This window comes from Triticum dicoccoides, chromosome 6A (assembly GCF_002162155.2).
Source record: "Triticum dicoccoides isolate Atlit2015 ecotype Zavitan chromosome 6A, WEW_v2.0, whole genome shotgun sequence".
Lineage (NCBI taxonomy): Eukaryota > Viridiplantae > Streptophyta > Magnoliopsida > Poales > Poaceae > Triticum > Triticum dicoccoides.
The window spans coordinates 484,712,075-484,737,426 of NC_041390.1; the positions used below are offsets into that span (position 1 = coordinate 484,712,075).

Here is a 25,352-nt window from a genome sequence, read left to right on the forward strand (position 1 = left end):
CATAGCGGTTGGCACATATTTTCGTCGTGATTCTCCGGTAGAAACTTTGGGGCACTCTTTGAGGTCCTTTGTGTTGGTTGAATAGATGAATCATGCATATCGTATAATCATACCCACGGATATTTGTGGTGACATTGGGGTATCTAGGTGACATTAGGGGTTTGGTTGATTTGTGTCTTAAGGTGTTATTCTAGTACGAACTCTAGGGCTGTTTGTGACACTTATAGGAATAGCCCAACGGATTGATTGGAAAGAATAACTTTGAGGTGGTTTTGTACCCTACCATAATCTCTTCGTTCGTTCTCCGCTATTAGTGACTTTGGAGTGACTCTTTGTTGCATGTTGAGGGATAGTTATGTGATCCAATTATGTTAGTATTGTTGAGGGAACTTGCGCTAGCGAAAGTATGAACCCTAGGCCTTGTTTCAACGCATTGCAATACCATTTACACTCACTTTTATCATTAGTTACCTTGCTGTTTTTATATTTTCAGATTACAAAAACTATTATCTACTATCCATATACCACTTGTTTCACCATCTCTTCACCGAACTAGTGCACCTGTACAATTTACCATTGTATTGGGTGTGTTGGGGACACAAGAGACTCTTTGTTATTTGGTTGCAGGGTTGCTTGAGAGAGACCATCTTCATCCTACGCCTCCCATGGATTGATAAACCTTAGGTCATCCACTTGAGGGAAATTTGCTACTGTCCTACAAACCTCCACACTTGGAGGCCCAACAACGTCTACAAGAAGAAGGTTGTGTAGTAGACATCATCGGGTTATCAAGACCATGTACTTATTCAACAGGCGGTAAATTAAGACCATGTATTTCTTCAATAGGAGGTAAATTCTTAACATCTTCAGCTTTAATACATTTTTCTTTCGTAGATTTCTTTGCCTCTTGCATATCTTCAGGACTGAGAAATAGAATACCCCTTTTCTTTGGAGTTGGCTTAGGAGTTGGTTCAGGAATTGGATCAGGAAGTGTCCAATTATTTTCATTAGTCAACAAATTATTCAATAGAATTTTAGCTTCATCTGGTGTTCTTTCCCTAAAAACACAACCAGCACAACTATCCAGGTGGTCTATGGAAGCATCAGTTAGTCCATTATAAAAGATATCAAGTATTTCATTTTTCTTAAGAGGATGACCAGGCAAAGCATTAAGTAATCGAAGAAGCCTCCCCCGAGCTTGTGGGAGACTCTCTTCTTCAATTTGCAAAAAAATATATATTTCCCTTAAAGCAGCTTGTTTCTTATGAGCGGGGAAATATTTAGCAGAGAAGTAATAAATCATATCCTAGGGACTACACACACAACCAGGATCAAGAGAATTAAACCATGTCTTAGCATCACCTTTTAATGAGAACGGAAGTATCTTAAGGATATAATAGTAGTGAGTTTTCTCATCATTAGTGAACAGGGTGGCTATATCATTTATTTTAGTAAGATGTGCCACAACAGTTTCAGATTCATAGCCATATAAAGGATCAGATTCAACCAAAGTAATTATATCAGGGTCGATAGAGAATTCATAATCCTTATCAATAACAAAGATAGGTGAAGTAGCATAAGCAGGATCATATTTCATTCTAGCATTCAGAGTTTTTTGTTTCAGCTTAGCTAATAATTTCTTAAGATCACTCCTATCATTGCAACCAAGAAAGTCTTTAGCAGTTTCTTCATCCATAACATAACCCTCAGGAACAACATGCAATTCATATTTAGGGGGAGAATCTTCATCATCACTTTCATCAATATTATCAGTTTCAATAATTTCATTCTCTCTAGCCCTAGCAAGTTGTTCATCAAGAAATTCACCAAGTGGCACAATAGTATCAAGCATAGAAGTAGTTTCATCATAAGTATCATGCATACCAGAAGTGGCATCATCAATAACATGCGACATATCAGAATTAATAGCAGAAGCAGGTCTAGGTGTCGCAAGCTTACTCAAAACAGAAGGTGAATCAAGTGCAGAGCTAGATGGCAGTTCCTTACCTCCCCTCGTAGTTGAGGGATAAATCTTGGTTCTTGGATCTTTCAAGTTCTTCATAATGATAAGCAGATATAAATCCCAAGTGACTCAAAGAATAGAGCTATGCTCCCCGGCAACAGCTCCAGAAAATAGTCTTGATAACCCACAAGTATAGGGGATCGCAACAGTTTTCGAGGGTAGAGTATTCAACCCAAATTTATTGATTCGACACAAGGAGGGCCAAAGAATATTGTCAATTATTAGCAGCTGAATTGTCAATTCAACCACACCTGGAAACTTAATATCTGCAGCAAAGTGTTTAGTAGCAAAGTAATATGATAGTAGTGGTAATGATGGTAAAAGGTAACGGTAGCAAAAGTAATATTTTTGGTGTTTTATAGTGATGATAACAATATCAACTGAAACGTAAATAAGCAAAGAACAATATATGGAAAGCTCATAGGCATTGGATCGGTGATGGGGAATTATGCCGGATGCGATTGATCATGTAATAGTCATAACCTAGGGTGACACATAACTAGCTCCAAATCATCAATGTAATGTAGGCATGTATTCCGAATATAGTCATACGTGCTTATGGAAAAGAACCTGCATGACATCTTTTGTCCTACCCTCCCGTGGTAGCGGGGTCCTATTGGAAACTAAGGGATATTAAGACCTGCTTTTAATAGAGTACCGGACCAAAGCATTAACACAGTGAATACATGAACTCCTCAAACTACGGTCATCACCGGGAGTGGTCCCGATTATTGTCACTTCGGGGTTGCCGGATCATAACACATAGTAGGTGACTATAGACTTGCAAGATAGGATCAAGAACTCTCATATATTGATGAAAACATAATAGGTTCAGATCTGAAATCATGGCACTCGGGCCCTAGTGACAAGCATTAAGCATAGCAAAGTCATATCAACATCAATCTCAAAACATAGTGGATACCAAGGATCAAACCCTAACAAAACTAACTCGATTACATGATAAATCTCATCCAACCCATCACCGTCCAGCAAGCCTACGATGGAATTACTCACACATAGCGGTGAGCATCATGAAATTGGTGATGGAGGAAGGTTGATGATGACGATGGCGACGGATTCCCCTCCCCGGAGCCCCGAACGGACTCCAGACCAGCCCTCCCAAGAGGGTTTAGGGTCTGGCGGTGGCTCCGTATCGTAAAACGCGATGAATCCTTCTCCCTGGTTTTTCTCCCCGAAAGTGAATATATGGAGTCAAGGTTGAGGTCGATGGAGCATTAGGGGGCCCACGAGGTAGGGGTGCGCGCCTATGGGGGTAGGGCGCGCCCCCCACCCTCGTGGACAGGTGGAGGGCCCCCTGACGTGGATCTTCCTTCCAGTATTTATTATATATTCCAAAATAATTCTCCGTTGATTTTCAGGTCATTCTGAGAACTTTTATTTCTGCACAAAAATAACACCATGGCAATTCTGCTGAAAATAGCGTCAGTCCGGGTTAGTTCCATTCAAATCATGCAAGTTAGAGTCCAAAACAAGGGCAAAAGTGTTTGGAAAAGTATATACGACGGAGACGTATCACTCCATTGTTGGGTGATAGTATCACGCCATGAATCGTGTGATTCCCACATAACCTCGTATCTGAATGGAGGTTTTGCCGGCGAGCGCCCCTGCTCGCCTCTCAGGCTAAATAGGATCGGGCAGTGGTCGGAGCCGGCTGCTGTTAAGTGTTTTAGGTTTGCCTCCGGGTGAAGTGCACTAAGCTCGGCTAACACCAGAGCCCGGTCCAGCCTAACCCTTGTATAGCTTCCACCGGTCACTTTTTTCTCAAAGGTCCAAAAATTGCCCTCATAGCCCACATCCATCAACATGCAAACATCAACAGCTTCACGAAAACCCTGAATTTGAGCATTGCTTCGCTCTCCTATGCCTTCTTGCTCATCTGGATGTAGCACTTCGTTAAAATCGCCCATGCACACCCATGGGAGCTCAGTCAAACTTGCTATTTGATACGTCTCCAACGTATCTATAATTTTTGATTGCTCCATGCTATATTATCTACTGTTTTGGATGTTTATGGGCTTTATTATACACTTTTATATCATTTTTGGGACTAACCTATTAACCCAGAGCCCAGTGCCAGTTTCTGTTTTTACCTTGTTTTAAGGTTTCGAAGAAAAGGAAAACCAAACGGAGTCCAATTGACCTGAAACTTCACGGAACCCATTTTTGGAAGGAAAGAAGCCTAGAAGACTTGAAGTGCACGTAAGGGAAGCTTCAAGGAGGCCACGAGGTAGGGGGCCGCGCCCCCCTGGGCGCGCCCTCCACCCTCGTGGGCCCCTCGTGGCCCCCTTGACGTACTTCTTCCGCCTATATATCTCCATATATCCTAAAAACATCCGGGAGCACAATAGATCGGGAGTTCCGTCACCAGAAGCCTCCGTAGCCACTGAAAACCAATCTAGACTCGTTCCGGCACCCTGCTGGAGGGGGCAATCCCTCTCCGGTGGCCATCTTCATCATCCCGGTGCTCTCCATGACGAGGAGGGAGTAGTTCTCCCTCGGGGCTGAGGGTATGTACCAGTAGCTATGTGTTTGATCTCTCTCTCTCTCGTGTTCTTGAGGTGATACGATCTTGATGTATCGCAAGCTTTGCTATTATAGTTGGATCCTATGATGTTTCTTCCCCCCCCCCCTCTACTCTCTTGTAATGGATTGAGTTTCCCCTTTGAAGTTATCTTATTGGATTGAGTCTTTAAAGATTTGAGAACACTTGATGTATGTCTTGCCGTGCATATCTGTGGTGACAATGGAATACCACGTGATTCACTTGATGTATGTTTTGGTGATCAACTTGCGGGTTCCGCCCATGAACCTATGCATAGGGGTTGGCACACGTTTTCGTCGTGATTCTCCGGTAGAAACTTTGGGGCACTCTTTGAGGTTCTATGTGTTGGTTGAATAGATGAATCTGAGATTGTGTGATGCATATCGTATAATCATGCCCATGGATACTTGAGGTGACATTGGAGTATCTAGGTGACATTAGGGTTTTGATTGATTTGTGCCTTAAGGTGTTATTCTAGTACGAACTCTAGGGCTGTTTGTGACACCTATAGGAATAGCCCAACAGATTGATTGGAAAGAATAACTTTGAGGTGGTTTCGTACCCTACCATAATCTCTTCGTTCGTTCTCCGCTATTAGTGACTTTGGAGTGACTCTTTGTTGCATGTTGAGGGATATTTATGTGATCCAATTATGTTATCATTGTTGAGGGAACTTGCAGTAGCGAAAGTATGAACCCTATGCCTTGTTTCAACGCATTGCAATACCGTTTACGCTCACTTTTATCATTAGTTACCTTGCTGTTTTTATATTTTCAGATTACAAAAACTATTATCTACTATCCATATACCACTTGTATCACCATCTCTTCGCCGAACTAGTGCACCTATAAAATTTACCATTGTATTGGGTGTGTTGGGGACACAAGAGACTCTTTGTTATTTGGTTGCAGGGTTGCTTGAGAGAGACCATCTTCATCCTACGCCTCCTACGGATTGATAAACCTTAGGTCATCCACTTGATGAAAATTTGCTACTGTCCTACAAACCTCTACACTTGGAGGCCCAACAACGTCTACAAGAAGAAGGTTGTGTAGTAGACATCACTATTCCCTTCATGGTGTCCCATGTCTGGTGCCTCAAGTGTGTGCGTGCCTCCCCATAGAAACAAGATGCGCGCCAATTCTCGTGACCTGGTTCATCTATGGAGCAGTCAATATGATACACCGAGTACCCCAAAATCTCAAATTTTATTGGATTGTTCTAGAAAATGCCAAGGCCTCCACTCCGTCCCTGACTACTGACAGCAAACGAATTATCAAAACCAAGAGTACTAGCTAAATTTTCTACCCGAACTCTATCTAGCCGAGTTTCGACAATACAAAGCAGGGTAGGGACAAACTTCTTCACTAATTCACGAAGTTCTCAGACTGTCGTGGCTTTGCCCGCACCACAGCAGTTCCGGCTCAAGGTACTCATTGTACCCGGCGGTACTCCTCTCGGAAGTCCGCCGATGATGCTTTTGTTTCAATGCCCGATCTCTTGATGCTACTCTGGAGTTGGTTCCCCTTGTCCTCCGCTGTCTCCTTCTGAGCACGCTTAGGGTCCTGCTTTGGGGGCGGGCTCAGTGGGACCTGTGGTGAAGGGAGGGAAAGGATCTCACCTCCCTTCAGTTTAAACTCGTATCCACCCTGTATACTGGCTATTGCATCTGAAACTTGTGTGCGTTTTCTGTTTCCTTCTGCATCGACCATCTGTTCATCCACATCAGAACTGTTCCACGCCTGTTGTCCCCCAGATTTGGCTTTCTCCTTGTGTGCATTTTCTGTTTAAACTCGTTCCGCGCCTCTAAACCAGTCAGCCTTCAGGTTCTTGAAGACCAACGCCGACGGCGGATGCACACCATCTCCATGTTCCTTATACAAATGGCCAAGTCTCCAGCAAACGACACACCAGTTCGGAAGACGCTCATATTTCACACGGAAAATCATCCTTCTATCACCCACCTTGAGTGAAACAACATTCTTCAGCGGCTTACCCACATCGATCTTGACCTGGACCCTATAAAAATTGCCTCCAAAGTCATGTGAGGCTGGTTCGGCATAGATGAATTCCCCTAGCTTCGAGGCCAACGATGGGATCTGGGATACATATCCCTCTGGGAAGTCGTGTATCTGAGCCCAAATTTCCAACCTGTCGAGCTTGATCGAAGACGGCTTTGAGAAACCATCATACGGTGCCAGAACCACAGCATGCCCTCGGAATACCCATGGACCGTCCCCCATTACTCGCTCCCAGTACCCCAAGCATGCGAATTGGAGGGTGTACAGATTGTCCTCCAGAGGGCGGATGTTAACTTTCTGCGCAAGGTTCCAGGCTGCACGCATATTTTTATAGAACCAAAACTGACTATACTGCTTCTCTGTATTTACCCTGGCCACCGCCATCCAGCGGGTCGCTTCGGGCGGCACAGATTGCTGATCCACCACCACATCATCCAGATCTTCCTCAGAGGGACCCAACTCCTTCATCATCGCTGCCAGATCGTCCGGATCGCCCGATCCAGAAGCTTCAGTCGCCATCTTCTTGTTCCCTTGCCAGAAGATGAGTTCTACCGGGCTGTGACCTAACCCTAGCCAACCAGTCGCCGCTAGTTCGTCGCCCAGAACGGGGAGTGAAACCAGAACGCCGCACCCGTCGTTAGACGGAGAGGGCTTCAGCGATCAGAGGTAGGGAAAGATATCTCTACGCGTGGCGATGATCGCCGCCGAGAGGACGTGAAACCCTAACGAGAGGGGACTGGTCCACCGGCGCCTAGCACTTGCCCTTTCCGCCGGAAGTGCAGACTCGCCAACAGTACTGGGCTTCGCGTCCACGTGACCAGCCCACAATCACAAGTAGAACAAGTTCGCAGCGAGCTCGATCCAAAACCTCGAACCCCTTTCTCGACCAAAAAACCAAAACAATGGAGGCCAAGGCCGACGTCGCCGCCGGCGGCGGCGACGACCTCTCGACCATGCGCGAGCAGTGCCGGAGCATGGAGGAGGCCATCTCCTTCCGCCGTGAGGCGCAGCTAGGCCTCGTCGGCTCCCTCCAGCACCTCGTCCCGGACCTGGTCCCCTCCCTCGACCGTTCCCTCCGCCTCATCGCCGCCTTCAACGACCGCCCCTTCACCCCTACCCCAAATCCCAACGCCGGCGACCCCCAGAACCCCAGCCTGAAGCCCCACCACCGCCGCACCGTCCCCGACCCGGCCCGCTCCACCCGCCGCAAGACCTCTCCGGGGTCCTCCCCGGCCTCCGCCGCCGTGGGAGGCGCTGCCCCCGGAGGTCTCGACGCGGTACGCACCATGGTGGCCGTATTCCTCCTCGAGCTTATCCCCTTCGCCGAGATCGACGCCGCCGTGCTCGCGCGCCGCCTACAGGCTGAATCCTCCTCAGCCAGCGATGCGGAGCGGGCGGCTCTCGCCGACCTAGCGACGGAGCTCGGCGGCTCCGTGCCCGCCGCTGTAGCTCTCGCCCTCCGACGCATAGCTGAGGACAGCGGCGGCGTGCAGATCGAGGAGGCCATGATTGGAGGCAAGCAGATGATGATGGTCTGGGCCATCGACCGTAGCAAGCTCCTCAAAGAGCTACCAGAATCCGCCACATTGTTGTCACCCCAACCTCCACCCATACCACAGGCGACCTCGTCCGAGACCGACGCTAACAGTGCAATCATACCAAGACCACCACCACCACATCAGCAGCAACAGCCGGATATGTGGGCGCACTCGATGCCACCGATGTTCCCACGGCCCAGGGGCATGACAATGCCGGGGATGCAGAGGATGATGCCAGGGTTGATGCCGCTTCAGCGCCCGTTCATGGCTCCAAGCCCGGGGCCTAGTCCTACCCAGCAGAACCAGAGGACCGAGGAGGAGGACCTGAAGGACCTTGAGGTGCTGCTGAGTAAGAAGACATACAAGGAGAAGCAGAACACAAAAACTGGGGAGGAGCTGCTGGATCTCATTCACCGGCCGACGGCAAAGGAGACGGCTGTTGCAGCAAAGGTTTGTTCCTATTCAATCTCCGACGGCAAAAGAGGTGTTAGTTGGCAGTGCCATTGTTCTGTGTAGTTTGAGATGATTAAGTGTCTTGTTATATTGTTGGAATGTTGGCCAGTGTCTAAGCAAACTATGCAAGTACTAAACCTATAGAGAAGTCTTGGTAGAATGAGCACAAAATCATAAGAGAATGGCTATACATATGTAAACCATTCACAAAATATTATACCGGGCCATTTAAAAGAATGGGAGTGCTACAAAGATGAGGAGGAAGAAGTCCTAAAAAGGGTTTTCATGTATTGTTGGGGATTAGGGAATACAGTTAAAGTCAGTTAGTAGAGAATTGAGACTTCGGTGAGCTAAGACAATAGGCACAGCACAAACATGTTGGCTTGGTAATAAGTAGACACTGGTCATGGAAATGTGTGGGAGGGGGGAGGGTTAATTTCGTTCTGTTCTGGCTGGAATTAAACTATCATTGCATTCTCAAAACCAAAATGGTACGCAGAAGCTATTATTCGGGTACTGGCCATTCCTGCTGAAGCAGAGTATTCTGGTAAAAAATACCATGCAGTTCATGCTGGTATCAGTGGACAAACAACAATTTGTGCTCTGCTGTATCAGCTCAGCATGGTTCTCTTAGCTACCTTCATGATGTGTCAATAATGGTGGGCAGATGTTTTTTTTCCAAACATTGAATCTATAATACATCTAATTCTCGCAAGTATGGGTCGGCTTGCACTGGCTGGAAGCAATACAATGCTAGGCCTGGCTGCAACTAGCCTCTTTCGTCCATTTCTCTTTTATTTTTTGGCTTTTTTGTATGCGCCTTTGAATGTATATATGCATATAAAACAATTGAACATTGTAATTATAGAAGGCTGGAACGGTACACGGGAATGCCCCGGTGCCAAAACGTTCTGTTTAAACACCATCTGGAAAGGTGACCGAAATGGAATTAGTAAGTATGCTCTAAGGCCCTCCACCACTGCTGTTAGTCTTGTAGTGGTAAATGAACTGGTTTGATTAGCCACTGTATGGTCTACTGCACTAAATAATTTATCATAAATTGCTTTAGTTTATGTACTTAATAAATGTGGAAGAAAGCAACATTGTTTACATTTTTTATGTTACACACCTCCAGCATGATCTTCCTGTTGTCAACTTTGCAAAACCAATAACAGTTACTTCCACATATTGTAACGTTAAGTTGTTCTATGATTCAGAGTGAATCATTCGGTCTGGTTGTTATCTTCCGCCGTTTGGTTATCATCAATTTTTAGTTTTTGCTAACCTTGGTTTTGTATCTGGCAGTTCAAAACAAAGGGTGGTTCCCAGCTGAAGGAGTATTGCACCAATTTAACTAAAGAAGATTGCAGACGCCAATCTGGTTCCTTTGTTTCCTGTGCTAAGGTCAATGTTATTACACTCATTTTGCCTACTCAATGTATACTTCCCTACATTTGTTTTTATTGCCTATTTGTCTGAACCAACATGGTGGGTAACTGGCCTTCAGACTGCTTCTTTTTAGCAAATATCTATCTGGTATAGTTAATGTAATCACTTCTTTAAATTTCTCAGGTTGCAGTTTGTCTAGTACATAAAGTACTAAGGCACAATTGTCCTTCCTCTAAGATAGAATTATATGGAAAATGTATGTGAAAATTACCCTTTTTAGCTTTCCTCTGGTTCATTAAATTGAAGCTGAACTGGTGCGGGTATAATCGTGGTTGCCATTCATTGCTCCAAATCCATATCAGGACTCAAGGGTATTCTTTCTTCAGTTTCTGGATAATGATTTGGAGAAGCAATTTGAATTAATATATGTGTTTGAACTGAAAAATAATATAGTTGTTAAATGTTTATTCAGTTGAGAGATGCCAATAAATTTTCTTAATACTATGCTTGAAAACTGTACTGATTTCAGTAGATAATTTTTAGCTATTAATGATAATTAGTGTCCAACTTTTTCTTTCATTTGGAGCAGGTTCACTTTCGCCGTATTATTGCTCCACATACTGATACAAATCTAGGAGATTGCTCTTTTCTGGACACCTGCCGCCACACTAAGGTTGGCCATAGAGGCATAAACCCTTTATGTTAATCTCTTCCTGTGCACCTGTTTTTATCTTACACCCATTCTATGATTGTAGACTTGCAAGTATGTCCACTATGAGCTTGATCAAACACCAGATATAGCTCCAATGATGGCGGGCACCCTTGCTCCCCCTAGGCAAATAAAGCCCCATAGAGCTGAATATTGTTCAGAAATAGAGCTTGGAGAGTCACAATGGATAAACTGTGACATTCGGAACTTCAGAATGGACATCTTAGGCCAATTTGGGGTAATTATGGCTGATCCCCCGTGGGATATTCATATGGAACTGCCATATGGCACAATGGCTGACGATGAAATGAGGACTCTTAATGTGCCTGCTTTACAAACGGATGGTTTAATTTTCTTATGGGTCACCGGCCGTGCGATGGAACTTGGCCGGGAGTGGTAAGTTTCCGAACCTTTAATTTTCTTCATGCTTCATACTTGTAACATCTCTCTGAGAATGTTTTTCACTCCAATGAAATCTATTTCCATGGGGTAGCTTTTGAACACCCTTCATACCTGTAACTCAATAGATGATAGTTGCCAAATTTGATAATCTGCGTTATATATTTTACTCTTAATGTCCACCATGCAGGGTGCAATGTTATTTACTTATTTTCTGTTAAACATTTGTTTTTGGAAAATAGCTGTTTTCACTGATTCAGTGTACCTCCTTTTTATTCTTCAGTTTGGAGCTCTGGGGTTACAAGCGTGTTGAGGAAATTATTTGGGTGAAGACCAATCAACTTCAACGCATTATTCGAACTGGCCGCACTGGCCATTGGTTGAATCACAGTAAAGAACATTGTCTTGTTGGAATAAAAGGGAGTCCCTTAGTGAACAGGAATATAGACACTGATGTTATTGTTGCTGAAGTGCGTGAAACAAGCAGAAAACCTGACGAGGTAATACATCAGCTTCAATGGTTCATACTAGCTGCTTCAGAACAAGTGATGCCTCTTTACTTGTTTCTGTGTAGTTAGATGACTTGCAATAGCTTTGCCAGATTGTTGTTTCTACCTAGAGATCCCTACACAGATTTGGATCCCATATAGTAAAACATGCATGTACTAACTTGACATCTAATAGAAAACCTGCATTTTTTAATTTCTTATGATAGTTTTCGTTTCAAAAGCGCTGCTTCAAGTCTGTTTTGCTGTACAGATGTACGCCATGCTAGAGCGGATAAGCCCAAGGACAAGGAAGCTCGAACTGTTTGCTAGAATGCATAACACGCAAGCTGGGTGTGCATCTCTCCCCTCTCATAGTTCTTCTGCATACCAGATACTATCCATGTACTTACCTTTTCGTATTTTTTTTTCTGTTTAGATGGCTCTCTCTTGGCAACCAGGTAAGCGGAACAAGGCTTGTGGATGAAGGGCTGAGGGCAAGGTACAAAGCTGCTTATCCGGACTTCGAGGTGCAGCCGCCATCGCCTCCCAGAGCAAGCGCGCCTATGGATGTTGATCAGAGTACTCCATCACAGAAGCCTGTTGCATCAGATGGTGAGCGGCCAGCCTGATTTTGGCACCCTCTGAGCACATTAGACCGCTCTTGCAAGGATCTACTATTGTTTCACTACATAGTTCTTGTCACCTGTTATCCCTGTTGTACTTGTAAAATCGGATGGTGAAGGAGCGAGTGTAAGCCTTCACTGATATGTCGGCAATATGCATTGCCCGTCTAAGCCCATCAGTACACTCGATTTGTCAGTTCATTATACTAGATAGAATGACCAAATGTGTGGTGAATTTCAGTTTCCCCCTTCTCTTCTTTGAGGATATCAATTTATGTTCGTAATGGCTGAGGGGTTCCCCCTGCAAAGATGTGCTGAGGAGTATATGAGATTTTTTTTAAAGGTCATCATGGCTGGATTACCGATAATCAAATACTCCATACATTCGTTTAATATATGGTAATAGTTATATTGTCCACAAAGAAACTTGATAAAAGTCAAGGGTCATCGGCAATCTGAATATATTGTCAGTCGCCTCGTTCCAAATAGTGCTCAACCGGCGACCTATGAGGTTGCCTCCTCAGCCTCTCTTCTGGCTGATCCATGCGTTGTGTTGTACTATGTATTTAGTTTTTTTTTTGTGTGTTTTCTCTGTTACTGTGCATTCTTAGAGCATCTACAGCCTGCTCACTAAATCCGACCCTCAAAAACCTGTGGACGCGCCCATGCGCGTTCACGGGCATTGACCGGGCACTCCTCAAATCTTGTAGTCCACATCCGTGTATCTCATATCCGATATCCTAAATCCATACTAAAGCATACAACGTGAATCACCAAATGGACATAGAAATGCATATTCCGATCACCAATAGATCTCCAAAATTTTTGCCAAAGTTCAAATAATCCACATAAACGACGAACAAGTTTAACTAGACTACTAAAAACTCGAATTTAAAGACAGAGACGTCAGAGCTTCATCACTTCCTCGCCGGCCCTTTGCCCTTCCGGTCGTCGGCGCTGTTGTAGGCGTTCGGGTAGGCGTCTGCGGCAGGAGGTGGGTCATCGCCGTCGTCATGGTCGGAAGAAGAGGAGATGACGGTGCAGCCCTTCAAACGCGGGATAGCTCAGTCATGCTTGCGCTTGACCTTGGCCACCTCGCCGCTGCCTCCACCGCCTCGCGCAGGGACTGCTCAATGGTTAGCCGGAGCACCTTCGCGTTCTTCCTCCGGAATCGGCGAGCGTCTGTCTCCGCTGCCATAAGCACTCACGGTAAACCCACGTGAGGAGCCGCTCCTCCTCATCGGGCACCGCCGACAACGCGCGGCAACGGCGGTGAACGAATTGCTCGATCGCCTCCCTCTGCGTTGCCCACTACCTCCCGGGGCGGGCACCACGTGTTTTCGATTCTGGTGCGCATCCATGGCGCCGAGGGAGGGGGCACTAGAACCCACCGCAGCCCTTGCGGAGCAGCGCCCGGCGGGGGAGGTGGACAACGGAGGGGCGACGCAGATTGAGTAGCCCATGAGGAGCTATGCGCAGGTCGAGAGGGTCCGGCTCTGGCGTAGGCGCTGTGCCAGCGGGCGAGGGAAGACGAACCTGATCCGAACCTGTCCCCCATGTCCACTCGCGACTGCTCAATCGCAATGCGGAGGCCTAGCTCGTCCTCGGCTGCCGGAGCAAGACATGGTTGCCGAAGATGGGATTTGGATCGAATTGGAGAAGGGGAGGAGAAGAGATGGAGTGGAGCGAAGTGAGTGTAGGGTTTCCGAGTTGGAGTTTATGTGGGGACTGCAGGATCGAAAGTATGTCTAGAGGGGGGGGGGGTGATTAGACTACTTGACCAAATAAAAATCTATCATTTTCCCAATTTTAATTGTGGGTAGATTTTAGTAATTAGCACAAGTCAAGCAATCAACCTATACATGCAATTCTAAGAGTATAGCAGCGAAAAGTAAAATATTGCATATGAAGGTAAAGGGAAGGGTTTGGAAAAGGCAAACGCAATGGAGACACGAAGATTTTTGGCGTGGTTCCGATAGGTGGTACTATCATACGTCCACGTTGATGGAGACTTCAACCCACCAAGGATAACGGCTGCGCGAGTCCACAGAGGGCTTCACCCACGAAGGGTCCAGGAAGAAGCAACCTTGTCTATCCCACCATGGCCATCGTTCACGAAGGACTTGCCTCACTCATGTAGATCTTCACGAAGTAGGCGATCTCCTTGTCCTTACAAACTTCTTGGTTCAACCCCACATCACGACGGAGGCTCCCAAGCGACACCTAACCAATCTAGGAGACACCACTCTCCAAAAGGTAATAAATGGTGTGTAAATGATGAACTCCTTGCTCTTGTGCTTCAAATGATAGTGTCCCCAACATTCAACTCTCTCTCACATATTTGGCTATGGTGGAAGAAGGATTTGAGTGAAAAGCAACTTGGGGAAGGCTAGAAATCAAGGTTCAAAAGGTTGGAATGGAATCTCTTGATCTCAACACATGAGTAGGTGGTTCTCTGTCAGAAAATGTATGGTGAAAGTGCAGGCACGTTCTGATGGCTCTCATCTGAATGAAGAGGGGGTGGAGGGATATATATAGCCTCCACACAAAATTCAACCATTACACACTTTTGACTCATCTCGGTGGCACCGTTCTGTTCAAAAATATGAACATTAGGAATCTCGGTGGGACCGACTGGAACAACTCGGTGGGACCGATGTGCTAGGGCTTAGGACAAACATCAACTCGGTGGCGCCGATTGCATCAACTCCGTGGGACCGAAGTGAAGCGATAAGCAACAGAGAATCTGTCAAGCCAACTCGATGAGACCGATTGCACAAACTCGGTGGGACCAAAGTGAGTGCAACCGATCACAAAGTGCTGGCAAGGCCATCTTGGTGAGACCGAGATCTGTATCGGTGTGACCGAATCGTTACGGTTTTTGGCAGTGGCTATGTCAAATGAACTAGGTGGCTCCGGATAGAAAGAATCGGTGGGGCCGAGTTTGGAATTAGAGTTTGAATATATTTGGATGGAGAAAGTGGTTGATGGTTTTGGAACAATATCACTAAGCACTTTGAGCAAGTAGACCATCAAGCAACACCTCACCCCCTTTTAATAGTATTGGCTTTTCTATGGTCTCAATGTGATCTTGGATGACTTAAATAGAAATGAAGAGTCTTGATCGGTTTTGCCAATCTTTGTCCTTAGCATTTCGAGGGGTCCACTTCTCTAGTCCATGCCATGCCAATCATTGAAGATCCTGAAATATTTATCTTGAATGGATATTAGTTCAATGAGCTATATGTTGTTATGAATTACCAAAACCACCTGGGGATTAGTTGCACTTTCAGGGACAGACTAGGGGCGACGGTGGGCCGGGCTGACGTGGCGAACGCGCCCGGACGCACTCGGGCCGCCCCATATCTTCACTACATTTGGGTTAGATATGAGGCGCGTCAGACATCCCAATCGTTTGAGAGGCCGGTCTGAGACGCCCGGGTTATTCTTTTTGTTACCGATCAGTGATTGGTCTGGCCGTTCGGGCGTTTGAGACCGATTTAAGGTGACTGGTTGTAGACGCTCTTATAAATTAGACCAACCAAACAAAAGAACGATTCTCTCTTGGCATGGCATCTTTTGAGTAATATATTCACATGTGAGAACTCTTCTCCAATGATTCCTTAGAAAAAAATGCGGGATAGGTTGAAATTTTGGTCATCCTATCCTATGAAATGATTCATCTCTTGCATTGCGGACTTTAGAATTTCGCATTAATTAGAAGTGTTGGGCGCGTCTCGTTGTGCCGTTGGTGTTGCTAAGATTCCATAAAGATAAGAATTGGTTTGACGCACGGGTAAGATGATGAAGTGCGTTCTTTTTTTTATAATATGGTGTTTTAGTGGGATTTTCATGTCAGTTCGTGATATCCGCTAATCAACAAAAACACGTATTATGCTGGTTGATGTCGATTAATTTAAGAAATTATTGATCCACTCAAAATTGTGAATCAAATCTAAAATTGATACCTCATCTTAATGAGAGGGCTCGTTGAGAAATAGTTGACGAGGTCAAAATTGTAAACCAAATCTAAAGTCGAACATCTCAATTGAACGAGAGGGCTTTAAAATAAGGGTGCACGGTTTTTTTTTTTTGAGCAAGAATAAGGGAGCACGGTGAATTCCCATAATTCCATGTACAAAATATGTGGGCCTCGAGGTCAGACCGCCGTTCACACGGTCGGCCCAATACTAATGGGCTGGAAACACCCACCCTGGTCATAGGGTTTTAGTGGGGTTTCACCCCACCCTGGAAACACCCCTCAAAAAAGAAAAGAAAAACTCATCGCAGAGCCGCCGCCGACCGTAGCACAGCGGCAGAGAAGTGCGGCAAGCGGCCATGGACTTCTGCCCGGCGTGCGGGATGCTGCTGCAGATCCAGCCGGCCACCGGCGGCCACCGCCTGCGCCTCTTCTGCCCCACCTGCCCGTACGTCTGCCCCATCAAAAACAAGGTCTGCCCTCAAACCCAATTCCGCCTCCTCGTTCCCTTGCGTCGTTTTACTCTGATGCCCCCGATCGAGTTGTGTTGACGTGCTTGTTGGTGTGACCCTCGCTTGGCGCAGATCGTGAAGAAGGCGAGGCTGGTCAAGAGGGAGGTGGAGTCCGCGGAATCTGCCCCCAAGACTGAGGGTGAGCCCAAGGAATCGGCCCCCAAGACTGACGGTGAGCCCAAGGCCGATGGTCAGCTCAAGCAATCTGCCCCCAAGACTGAGGGTGAGCTCTTCACCCTTCTCTTTTGCTTAGCTACTGCCTACTGGAATAGTCGATTGTCCTCACCGCTCAACTGTGTGCATAACTAGGGATTATCAATTGTTGTTCTTTCTTCTGGTGTCAGAAAAAGGAAGACGGATTACGATTTTTTTTTTCTTTTTGTTGCAACCCTGGAAATTTCTGTTGTCAATAGAGTTGCTCGTTCTGGCACCAATAAGGGGATTTTCTTCACATCTTCCTTTCGGTGAATTGTACTATATTGAAATATATTACCCGAAGTTGTTTTGTAATGCAAATGTAGCTTAGGATTTTTCATTAGAAATCTTTTTCTTTACAGTTTTTTTCTTAAAGTTCACACCCTAGCTTATTTCGAAGAATGACACTTGCCCACCCTGTGTCACCTTTTTCTGCGTGGTGGTGCCATGCGCCCATGCCTAAGGCAAATCTACACTTGTTATTAGGAACAAAGTTTTAAAAGCGTTAGGCGTTAATTGTGCGTTTTGCCACCGCCTCGTGCTTTTCTAACAAAAGCGCACGCCTAAGCGCTAGGCGTTTTGCTATCGCCTAGAGCCTAGGCATGCTTAAGCGCCTTTTTCTAACCATGTAGTACATTGAGCTGCAGTCACCTAACTTGGGTCATCGAACTCCCAAACTGCAGGTCTAGGTCGTTAAACTTCTTGAGATGTTTCTCTCTAGGTAATTGGTATGGCATCCTTTGTGTGACAGATCAAATGACATGGCATGTTCACTGATGCCACTGTGCTTGGTTAGTACCTGATGACGGGCATGAGCACTGTAATTTGCCCTCAGCCTCCCTAGAGTCTTGACCTTATATAAATTTCTGCATGTCAGGGACCCAATGAGAGCAAGGAATTAAGGCCAGCTAAGTATATTGCCATAATAGTGACTTTGCTAATGGATGGAAACTACATAGGCTGCCCAAACTAGTTGACACCTAGAGTGATCCACTTAAAACTAGTTTAGTAGCCTAGATAGGCAGTTTGAGAGTACAGTGTCCTACTTGAACCTGCCGGTCAAGTTTTGGGACCAGTAATATGATTTACTCGTAATTTTAATGCCTTTGTGCTCACATTTCAGCCAGGGCACTGGCATAGAAGTGTTCGTCTGCCATGCCTCCAGCTCTGGCATTGTCCAAGGGGACTAATTCTAAAAGTAATTTAGGTTGTTCTTTTAATATTCTTAAGGGAGTTGTTCCTTAATATAAATTGATTAGGTAAATAAAGGAAGCCAGGTCGCTTTTTTATTAGGAAAAATAGACGGAAAAAATTCCATATGATCCTAGAAAGGAAAAGTAGAAATGACGGAATAAAATGTTTGGAGAACAAGTAATGTTAGTTTCAAGTTAATAGGATCCTTGCTTAATATGTTTCCTCTCTTTGAAACTTCAGTTATACCAGCCGATACCAACAAAAAGCTTTATATTGATATCTTTTATAGTGTCAACATATATAGCAGAAAATATTCATTTTGGTGTGTTTAGATTGGCTTGTTGTACTTACTACGTTGACTTGCTTAATTCCTTTTTTTTACAAGAGCCTTTTGAGAATGCTTAATTTTATAGGCCAAAATTTATCTTTTTACAGTGAAGTGAAAATCTTTTTAGCTGTGCTTGTCTGTGTGAAAAGCAATTTGGCGGACATGACTATGGTACAGCATGTGTCTGCTGTAACCTTTTGATGACTTTGTTGTAAACATGGCTAATGTTATATATAATTGCAACAGACTGTCTACATGAGTAACCTGGAGCGGAATTCATATTTTGCCAAACACTCTGCTAATACACATATGATGCATTCGCTTTCAGGTACATGACCAAATTGACACAATGGAGAAACATACTTTTGGCAGATGTGGATTCGATTAGTACATGTCTACAAGCATTGTGAAACTTGAGTATCTGGACATGCGAACATGTGGAGCTTCTTTGATCAAATTATGTTGCAGCACACAATGCCAAAAGCCACCAATCTTGTGCAAAGTAAAGTGATATACATCTGACAGTGCAGAAGCTCACTTCAATGTTGGTTTGTTAATTGGACGCTTCCTTTTTTTGCGGGGTAATTGGACGCTTCCTTTATGTGACATTGCAGGCTTTTTGGTATGGAGATGCTTTTTGTGTGTGTGTGTGCGCGCGCGCGCTAGAGGTGTTGATTTGGTGTATGAATACTCTTCTTATTCAACCAGCACAAGAATGGGTATGATTGTGAGTCCGTGCATAACTTCCATTCTCCACCCTCGAAACTTGTACTGTATGAGTTTAGGTTAGGGGTCGAGAAGACAATGAAGGCAAGGGGTTCAGCGGCCCGACAGTGGCACTCTGGTCCCCTGTTGACAAATACTCCCTCCGTATTAAAATATAGGCTGTTTTTTTAGGCTACAGAAACATCTTATATTTTGGTACAGATGTAGTAGATGTGTGTTGGGTTGCCGACAATAAACACACACGCAATATACTTCTTTTTATTACTTAAGTAGATCTCATAATAAGTATGTACATTTCAGAAGTTGCGTTAAAATCTAAGTTTTAGGTTTCAAATAATTCTGAAAATAATACACACATACCTGTGGATGTATACTACTTTGTATGTAATTTTTGTTATAAGAGTTACACAAAAATCTAGCACATGTACTATTCACTTTACTATAAAAGCACATGATGTTTTTGTGTACAGCTCATATCAAAACAAAATTTCATAATGAATTTTTACACCCATGTTGTACGTTGGTAAGTACTTGTGTATTTTATTTCAGATTTTTTGGAAACTTAAAAAGACAATTTTTGAAATTTTGGGCTCCATTAGGTGGTAAATATGAAGTGATTATCAGGGACATTATAGTAGCTAGTTCTTGAGAGTGGATTTTTTTATTTTTGAACGTTCAAAAATCATTTTTAAAGTTAAAAAATCTGAAAAAGTACATAAATACTTATATGTGTATACAGATGTGCATGATACAAAAAAAATCATGTGAATTTATAGTGAACAGTACATGTGTTAGAAATACGTGATTTTTTTCCATTTTGTGTAGCTTTAAAAGGTATTTCTTCATGAAATTTCGCAGACAAGTAGTATACATCCATATGTATATCACTATATGTGTATTTTTTTCAGAATTTTTTGAAACTTAAAATTTGAATTTTGAAGTTTTCAAAGGGCTCCATGGAGCTCAAGCTCCATTAGGCATTCCCCCCTAGTTCTTCTTTTACCTTGTGTAATTTTGTCCATGAAAAAAGAGGCTCAAATTATGAATACCCACAATCTAGCTAGTTTTGATTCTTCGTTAGATTAGCGTACCTCATGATATTCTTTGTATCGCGTTGATTATTAATCAATAAACCTAGTGGATTGTGCTAAAAAAAGCAAATAGGAAAAGACCAACTAGGATAAAAAAACCTAGGGTTGGTTCCTAACACCATTGTCCCTTACTTGCCCCTTCGTCTCTCCTCCCAAGCAAATAGGCGACTAGGGTTCCTGTCAGTTATAATACTCCTATAAAAGAGCCATTGCAGCTGATATAAAACTATGCACACAAATGAAATGCACAACAACAAGAGCAATCATCTAAATGACAGGACCAAGGCCTCCTGTACTTCTTTCTGTTGGCGCTATGGATGAGCCACTTGATCTCCTTGAACTTTGCTCTGCGTGCACTATTTAACCCTCAAAAGGTTTGGTTAAAAATTGGGGAACTACATATATAACGAACACGCAAAGATCGAATGTTTCAGCTGCAATATTCATTCCAATACTGAAACTTCTGCAGCCGTGTATCTACAACAGTTGCGTTTTCCCGATGACACATCAAAGTCAAAGTTGTAATGCTGGGAAAACTCAGAGCTAGCTAAAGAACTAACTAATTATAAACGCACTGGGCAACAGTGCAAATCTACATCGATGACAATGATCCTACCGATTATTATAACCCACATTTGCATGACCAAAACACAAAACTGTAGAAGCAGGAGGCAGAGGAACATCTAAAAACATTCCGATGATGTTTCAGACAAGACACACACGATACTCGAACTTAAACATCATTCATTATATTGTAACCACTTCTCCTGTCCTCCTCCTTCCATAGCTTCTTCCCGCATCCTTGCTAATTCATCAAACCAATCTTTGTACTCGACTTCAATCAAATCAAGCTCCCCATTCAGCACATCTTGACTATCGGTGATGGAAATTGACGAGCAACCACTCACCAGCTCCGAAGGAGGCGATGCTTCATCTATATGGAAAATCGAAATGTTCCTTGACCCATCACCTAGAACATGGTTGCAGTCTAGTTTGTGGATTCCCTCTTTGTACCCACCACAGTACATAGTCCCACAGTCACCAGTGCCATCGTATCTCAGACTTTCAGAACTCCCAGCAAGCTGCGCAGAAAAGTCCGACCCCTCAGAGCACTTTGGCCCCTCTAGGTTAGTTGCACTTAAGACAGATTCAAGATATTTATTCGGCGATGCACTGATATCTTTAGGATGCATTGTACTTTGAACTAACACATAATCAGGTGGCATCTCTAATGGGTTCTGCTGGGAAATAGTTACTTGCTCACTTCCACACGTTTTAGATTCCACATATGGACTCATCGCTGCATCATTTGCCAGTTTCCGACCAGGAACAAGATTGACTATCAGAAGGTCAATAAAATCAGCAATGAAAGTAACATCGCAGTCTGCTAGCTCCAACTGTTCAACCATTTCCGCAGCAACAGACATAGCTGTGTCAGATTCGAGGTAGAAGAGGAAATGGATATTTCTTGCTTGACCTGCGAACAGAAAGTCAATGGTATCACAAAAATATAGTAATTTGAGTTCCAAACAACATAAAGTAAGTCATACCACACAAATCAGCAATCCGCAAAACCAGTGAGACTGAACTATCATCAACTTTCTCGCCCTTTAGATTGAGTTCCGTGTTTCTGTTGGTTCTCGTGAACTCCAACACGGAATTATGTGGAGACCCAACGGCATTTTTCTCGCCCGAGCTAGCACACATAGATTCATGAGTATCAACGTCCATGTGCAAAGATTCCGGAGAGATCCGTACTGCTTTGGGAATTGTTGATGGAACCGTAATGCTAGCAAAACTATTTGCATTATCGGGGCAAAGAAATGGATCTTGCAATAGATCTTTGGCGGACAGCCTCTCAGAAGCAGGAACTAAACATTTCTCAATGAAATTCTTAACTTCAGCATTTACAATTTTGGACAGTGCAGCCGGTTTGACACCCTAAAGATTAGAGACAGTAATTCAGAAAAGATGCTCAACTGAAGCACAACTCTAGAATATAAATAACACACTTACCTTGGATACTTTTTAAAAAATCTGAGCTGCATTTTTGCATTCATTGTATGGATATTCAAGAGTGAACATTTCCAACATGCACATACCGAAGGAATAAATATCGACCAGTTCATCGTAATTCTCATCATATAGCTCAGGTGCCATGAATTCAGGAGTACCTACCAAAATAAAGAAGAGTTGAAATATCATAGTGTTGTATCAGGTGCAAAAAATAATTTTTTAGAAAGTGGTTAGAACTCAAGAGTGGGTTGTTGAAAATACACAACCATATAACATGTCTAAATGAGAGAACAGGTGCGACCTTGGTTTTCACAATTCAAACAACCATGTATTGCAGAAGATTATACTGATATAAAGATGTCAAATGGTGGAACCATAACATACAAAGTTGTATCATAAGATAAAAGAACCATAAGATATTTGTTCAGCAAACATGGAAGACAATAAACTAGCAAAAATATTATTACCAATAACACTTCTTGCTTTAGGCGTTAGCATAATTGTAGCTAGTCCAAGATCTCCAATCTTAACTTGTCCATGATTGCCATTAACAAAAATATTATCACACTTCAGGTCTCTGTGGATAACCGGAGGTTGGTGGCTGTGCAAGTAATCTAATCCATGAAGAATCTGTCTTGCCCAATTCTTTATTGCTTTCAAATCAACGCGTGGATGTTTCCGTCGGTAACTAGAGATGCACAAAGTTGTGATGGTGTCATTCTCAAGAAAGATGGAAGTAGCAGCAGAGCATGGGTCAATGATTACTTACTGCCTAAGACTGCCAGATGTAAACAGTTCAGTAATAACATTGATTGTCTTCTTTCGATCATCGACCCAATAATTGTAGAACTTCATTACATTTTCATGCTTGAGTGATTTCAGTAGATGAACTTCCGAGTAGAGCCTCTCAAGGTTATCTGGACACTGCATCAGCTCATCTATGCTGACTTGATTCCATGCAACTTCAATACCTTCGGCCTCATCAAATGCCTTGTAACTAAATCCAAATTAAGAATGAAACACAAGTTACAGACAGACCCATGTAATAGTCGGAAGAGATGTGTAAAAAAGTAAACAGAAAGATAAGCAATGTAGCATTATAATTGCGTAGCAATTTATCATTAACCTGATATGAATCTATTTACTGAATGCCACCACAAGTCTCCAGAACAATTTAGAGAGGCTACATCCTGAAATGATGATATTCCCTCGGTCCAAATCACTTCAGACCCAAGTTGCTCAGCCTATATTATCTCCTAAGTAGTTTCTTGGTACATATGGTTATAGAAAGGCTGTCGGGAGTCTAAGATATGATTGAGTACTACATTACTACTGTTAATTAAACTAGGGCCTTTCTGGTTATTTTGAACAAAGTGGAACAGCGACAAAGGGTACCTTCACTACGGCCATAAGCCTAAAACTGAGCATGTGTATTAGCAACTAAAGTATGAATCATTGTATTAACCTCTACACCTTAATTAGAGCGACATTGTTAATAATAATACTCCCTCCGATCCATATTACTTGTCGCAGATTTAGTACAATTTTGTACTAAAGTTGTACTAAACATGTGACAAGTAATATGGATTGGAGAGAGTACAAAATATACTAATACTATGCCAATCTTTAAGGTTTGGAAAGAAAACGAGGCAACCTATCAATTGACAAAGAAACACAAATGAAACAATATGATAGTAAGGGCATACACAGTCTTGACAGCTCCTCTCCCCAACACCTCATTGTACTGCAACAAGGGGAAAAAATCAGATCAATACAATAGGCACGGATGGTTTTGTTGATCATTTTAGGCACTCCCTCCTTGCTGATTTTTAATAATCCAATGAGCAAATGGGCAAAATTTTCACGCTAACATAGCTCTAATGCAACCTTTATTGATAAAACAGGATGCACTGCTCACAATGTGCACGACTCTGCATTGTTTATCTATGGAAGGAAGCAACAAAATGCTGAAAAATATAAGTTTTTATAACGACAATTCGTTTCACCGCAGGGTCAAAAACTAGCATGGAAATCTCAGGTCACATTGGCATCAATGAAACAAATCAGAGTCCAAGCGAGATCAATCATCAGAAAATAAAGCACCAAGCGAAATCTTACGCGCATGTATCGCCCGGTCGGATCCACCTCTATGTATTCAGGATCGGTCGGCTCATCCCGATCGCCAAATACCTCCATTCTGGATCAAACGAATTTGGGAACACAGAGAGGAAGCGGGAAAAAAATTGGAGCCAGATCGGTGGAGAAAGCTGGACGGAGGGAGGGATGGGCTTCTACGCACAGCACGCTGCCGGCCAGGAAGGGGATGACGGCGCGGCATGTGCCTGGCGTTCAGTGAAGGGCTCGGAGAAGGGGGCATACGAAGGCCGCATTCGACGGGGGCGGCTGCCCAGCGACGTCGGCTTCACCTGTCCCACGGCGACGCCCATTGCCCGGCACCCGGCGGATTGCGGCAGCACCTTATTCTCCGCCGGTCAGTCTCCTCCCGTCGGGTATGCAGAACCCATCATCGGCGGGTTCCCTGCTGCAACGTTGGGATTACGGGGAGGCAGAGCCGGCGGCCACCGAGGGTAGGGTACGATTTTAGCTGCCCGGAGATGCGCTGGTGGAGGCGAGGAGAAATAAAAGGGAGAGATTGGTAGCGGTGAGGAGGAAAAAGTGGAGGCATGGAAATAGTAACTGACATTCTGTTCCGTTAAGATACGGGATTGGTGTCTTGTTTAATTTGCGGATTTTGGATAGCAATGTTCAAATATACTCTACTTTTTTTTGCCAACATTGATTTTTTTTTTGAGTCGGAGTCTGTCATTGATTTTTTTTTTAGTCGGAGTCTGTCATTGATTTGAGAAAGGACAGCAATAACTTTCGACTGATCGGCCGTTAGGAACGGATCCGATCCTTTGTTTGCATGCAACTCATTTTGCCTAATTGCATGCAGATGTCTATGACGAGCAAATATGCATGCATGCGTAATTTTTTTTTATAATGTCAGCAAATATTTTAACGAAAATTTAAATTTGAAAATTTTTGTAGCTCAAACCGTTTGTCCGATCAAACACTATTTTCATATAAAAAATCGTCGCGACG

The 25,352-nt window shown here is 43.8% G+C and overlaps 1 protein-coding gene and 1 pseudogene across 1 annotated transcript; one reads left to right on the forward strand and one right to left on the reverse strand.

The window, feature by feature from the left end:
* The first annotated feature begins 7,464 nt into the window (after positions 1-7,464).
* On the forward strand, positions 7,465-12,490 carry LOC119317406 (probable N6-adenosine-methyltransferase MT-A70-like). The gene is made up of 7 exons (XM_037591852.1): positions 7,465-8,595; positions 9,904-10,002; positions 10,577-10,660; positions 10,743-11,092; positions 11,379-11,595; positions 11,855-11,934; positions 12,020-12,490. Exons 1-7 carry the CDS (start codon positions 7,510-7,512, stop codon positions 12,210-12,212), a joined length of 2,109 nt encoding a protein of 702 aa, XP_037447749.1. The 5' UTR covers positions 7,465-7,509; the 3' UTR covers positions 12,213-12,490.
* Positions 12,491-20,673: 8,183 nt separating this feature from the next.
* On the reverse strand, positions 20,674-24,916 carry LOC119317407 (annotated as a pseudogene).
* Between the last annotated feature and the right edge of the window lie 436 nt (positions 24,917-25,352).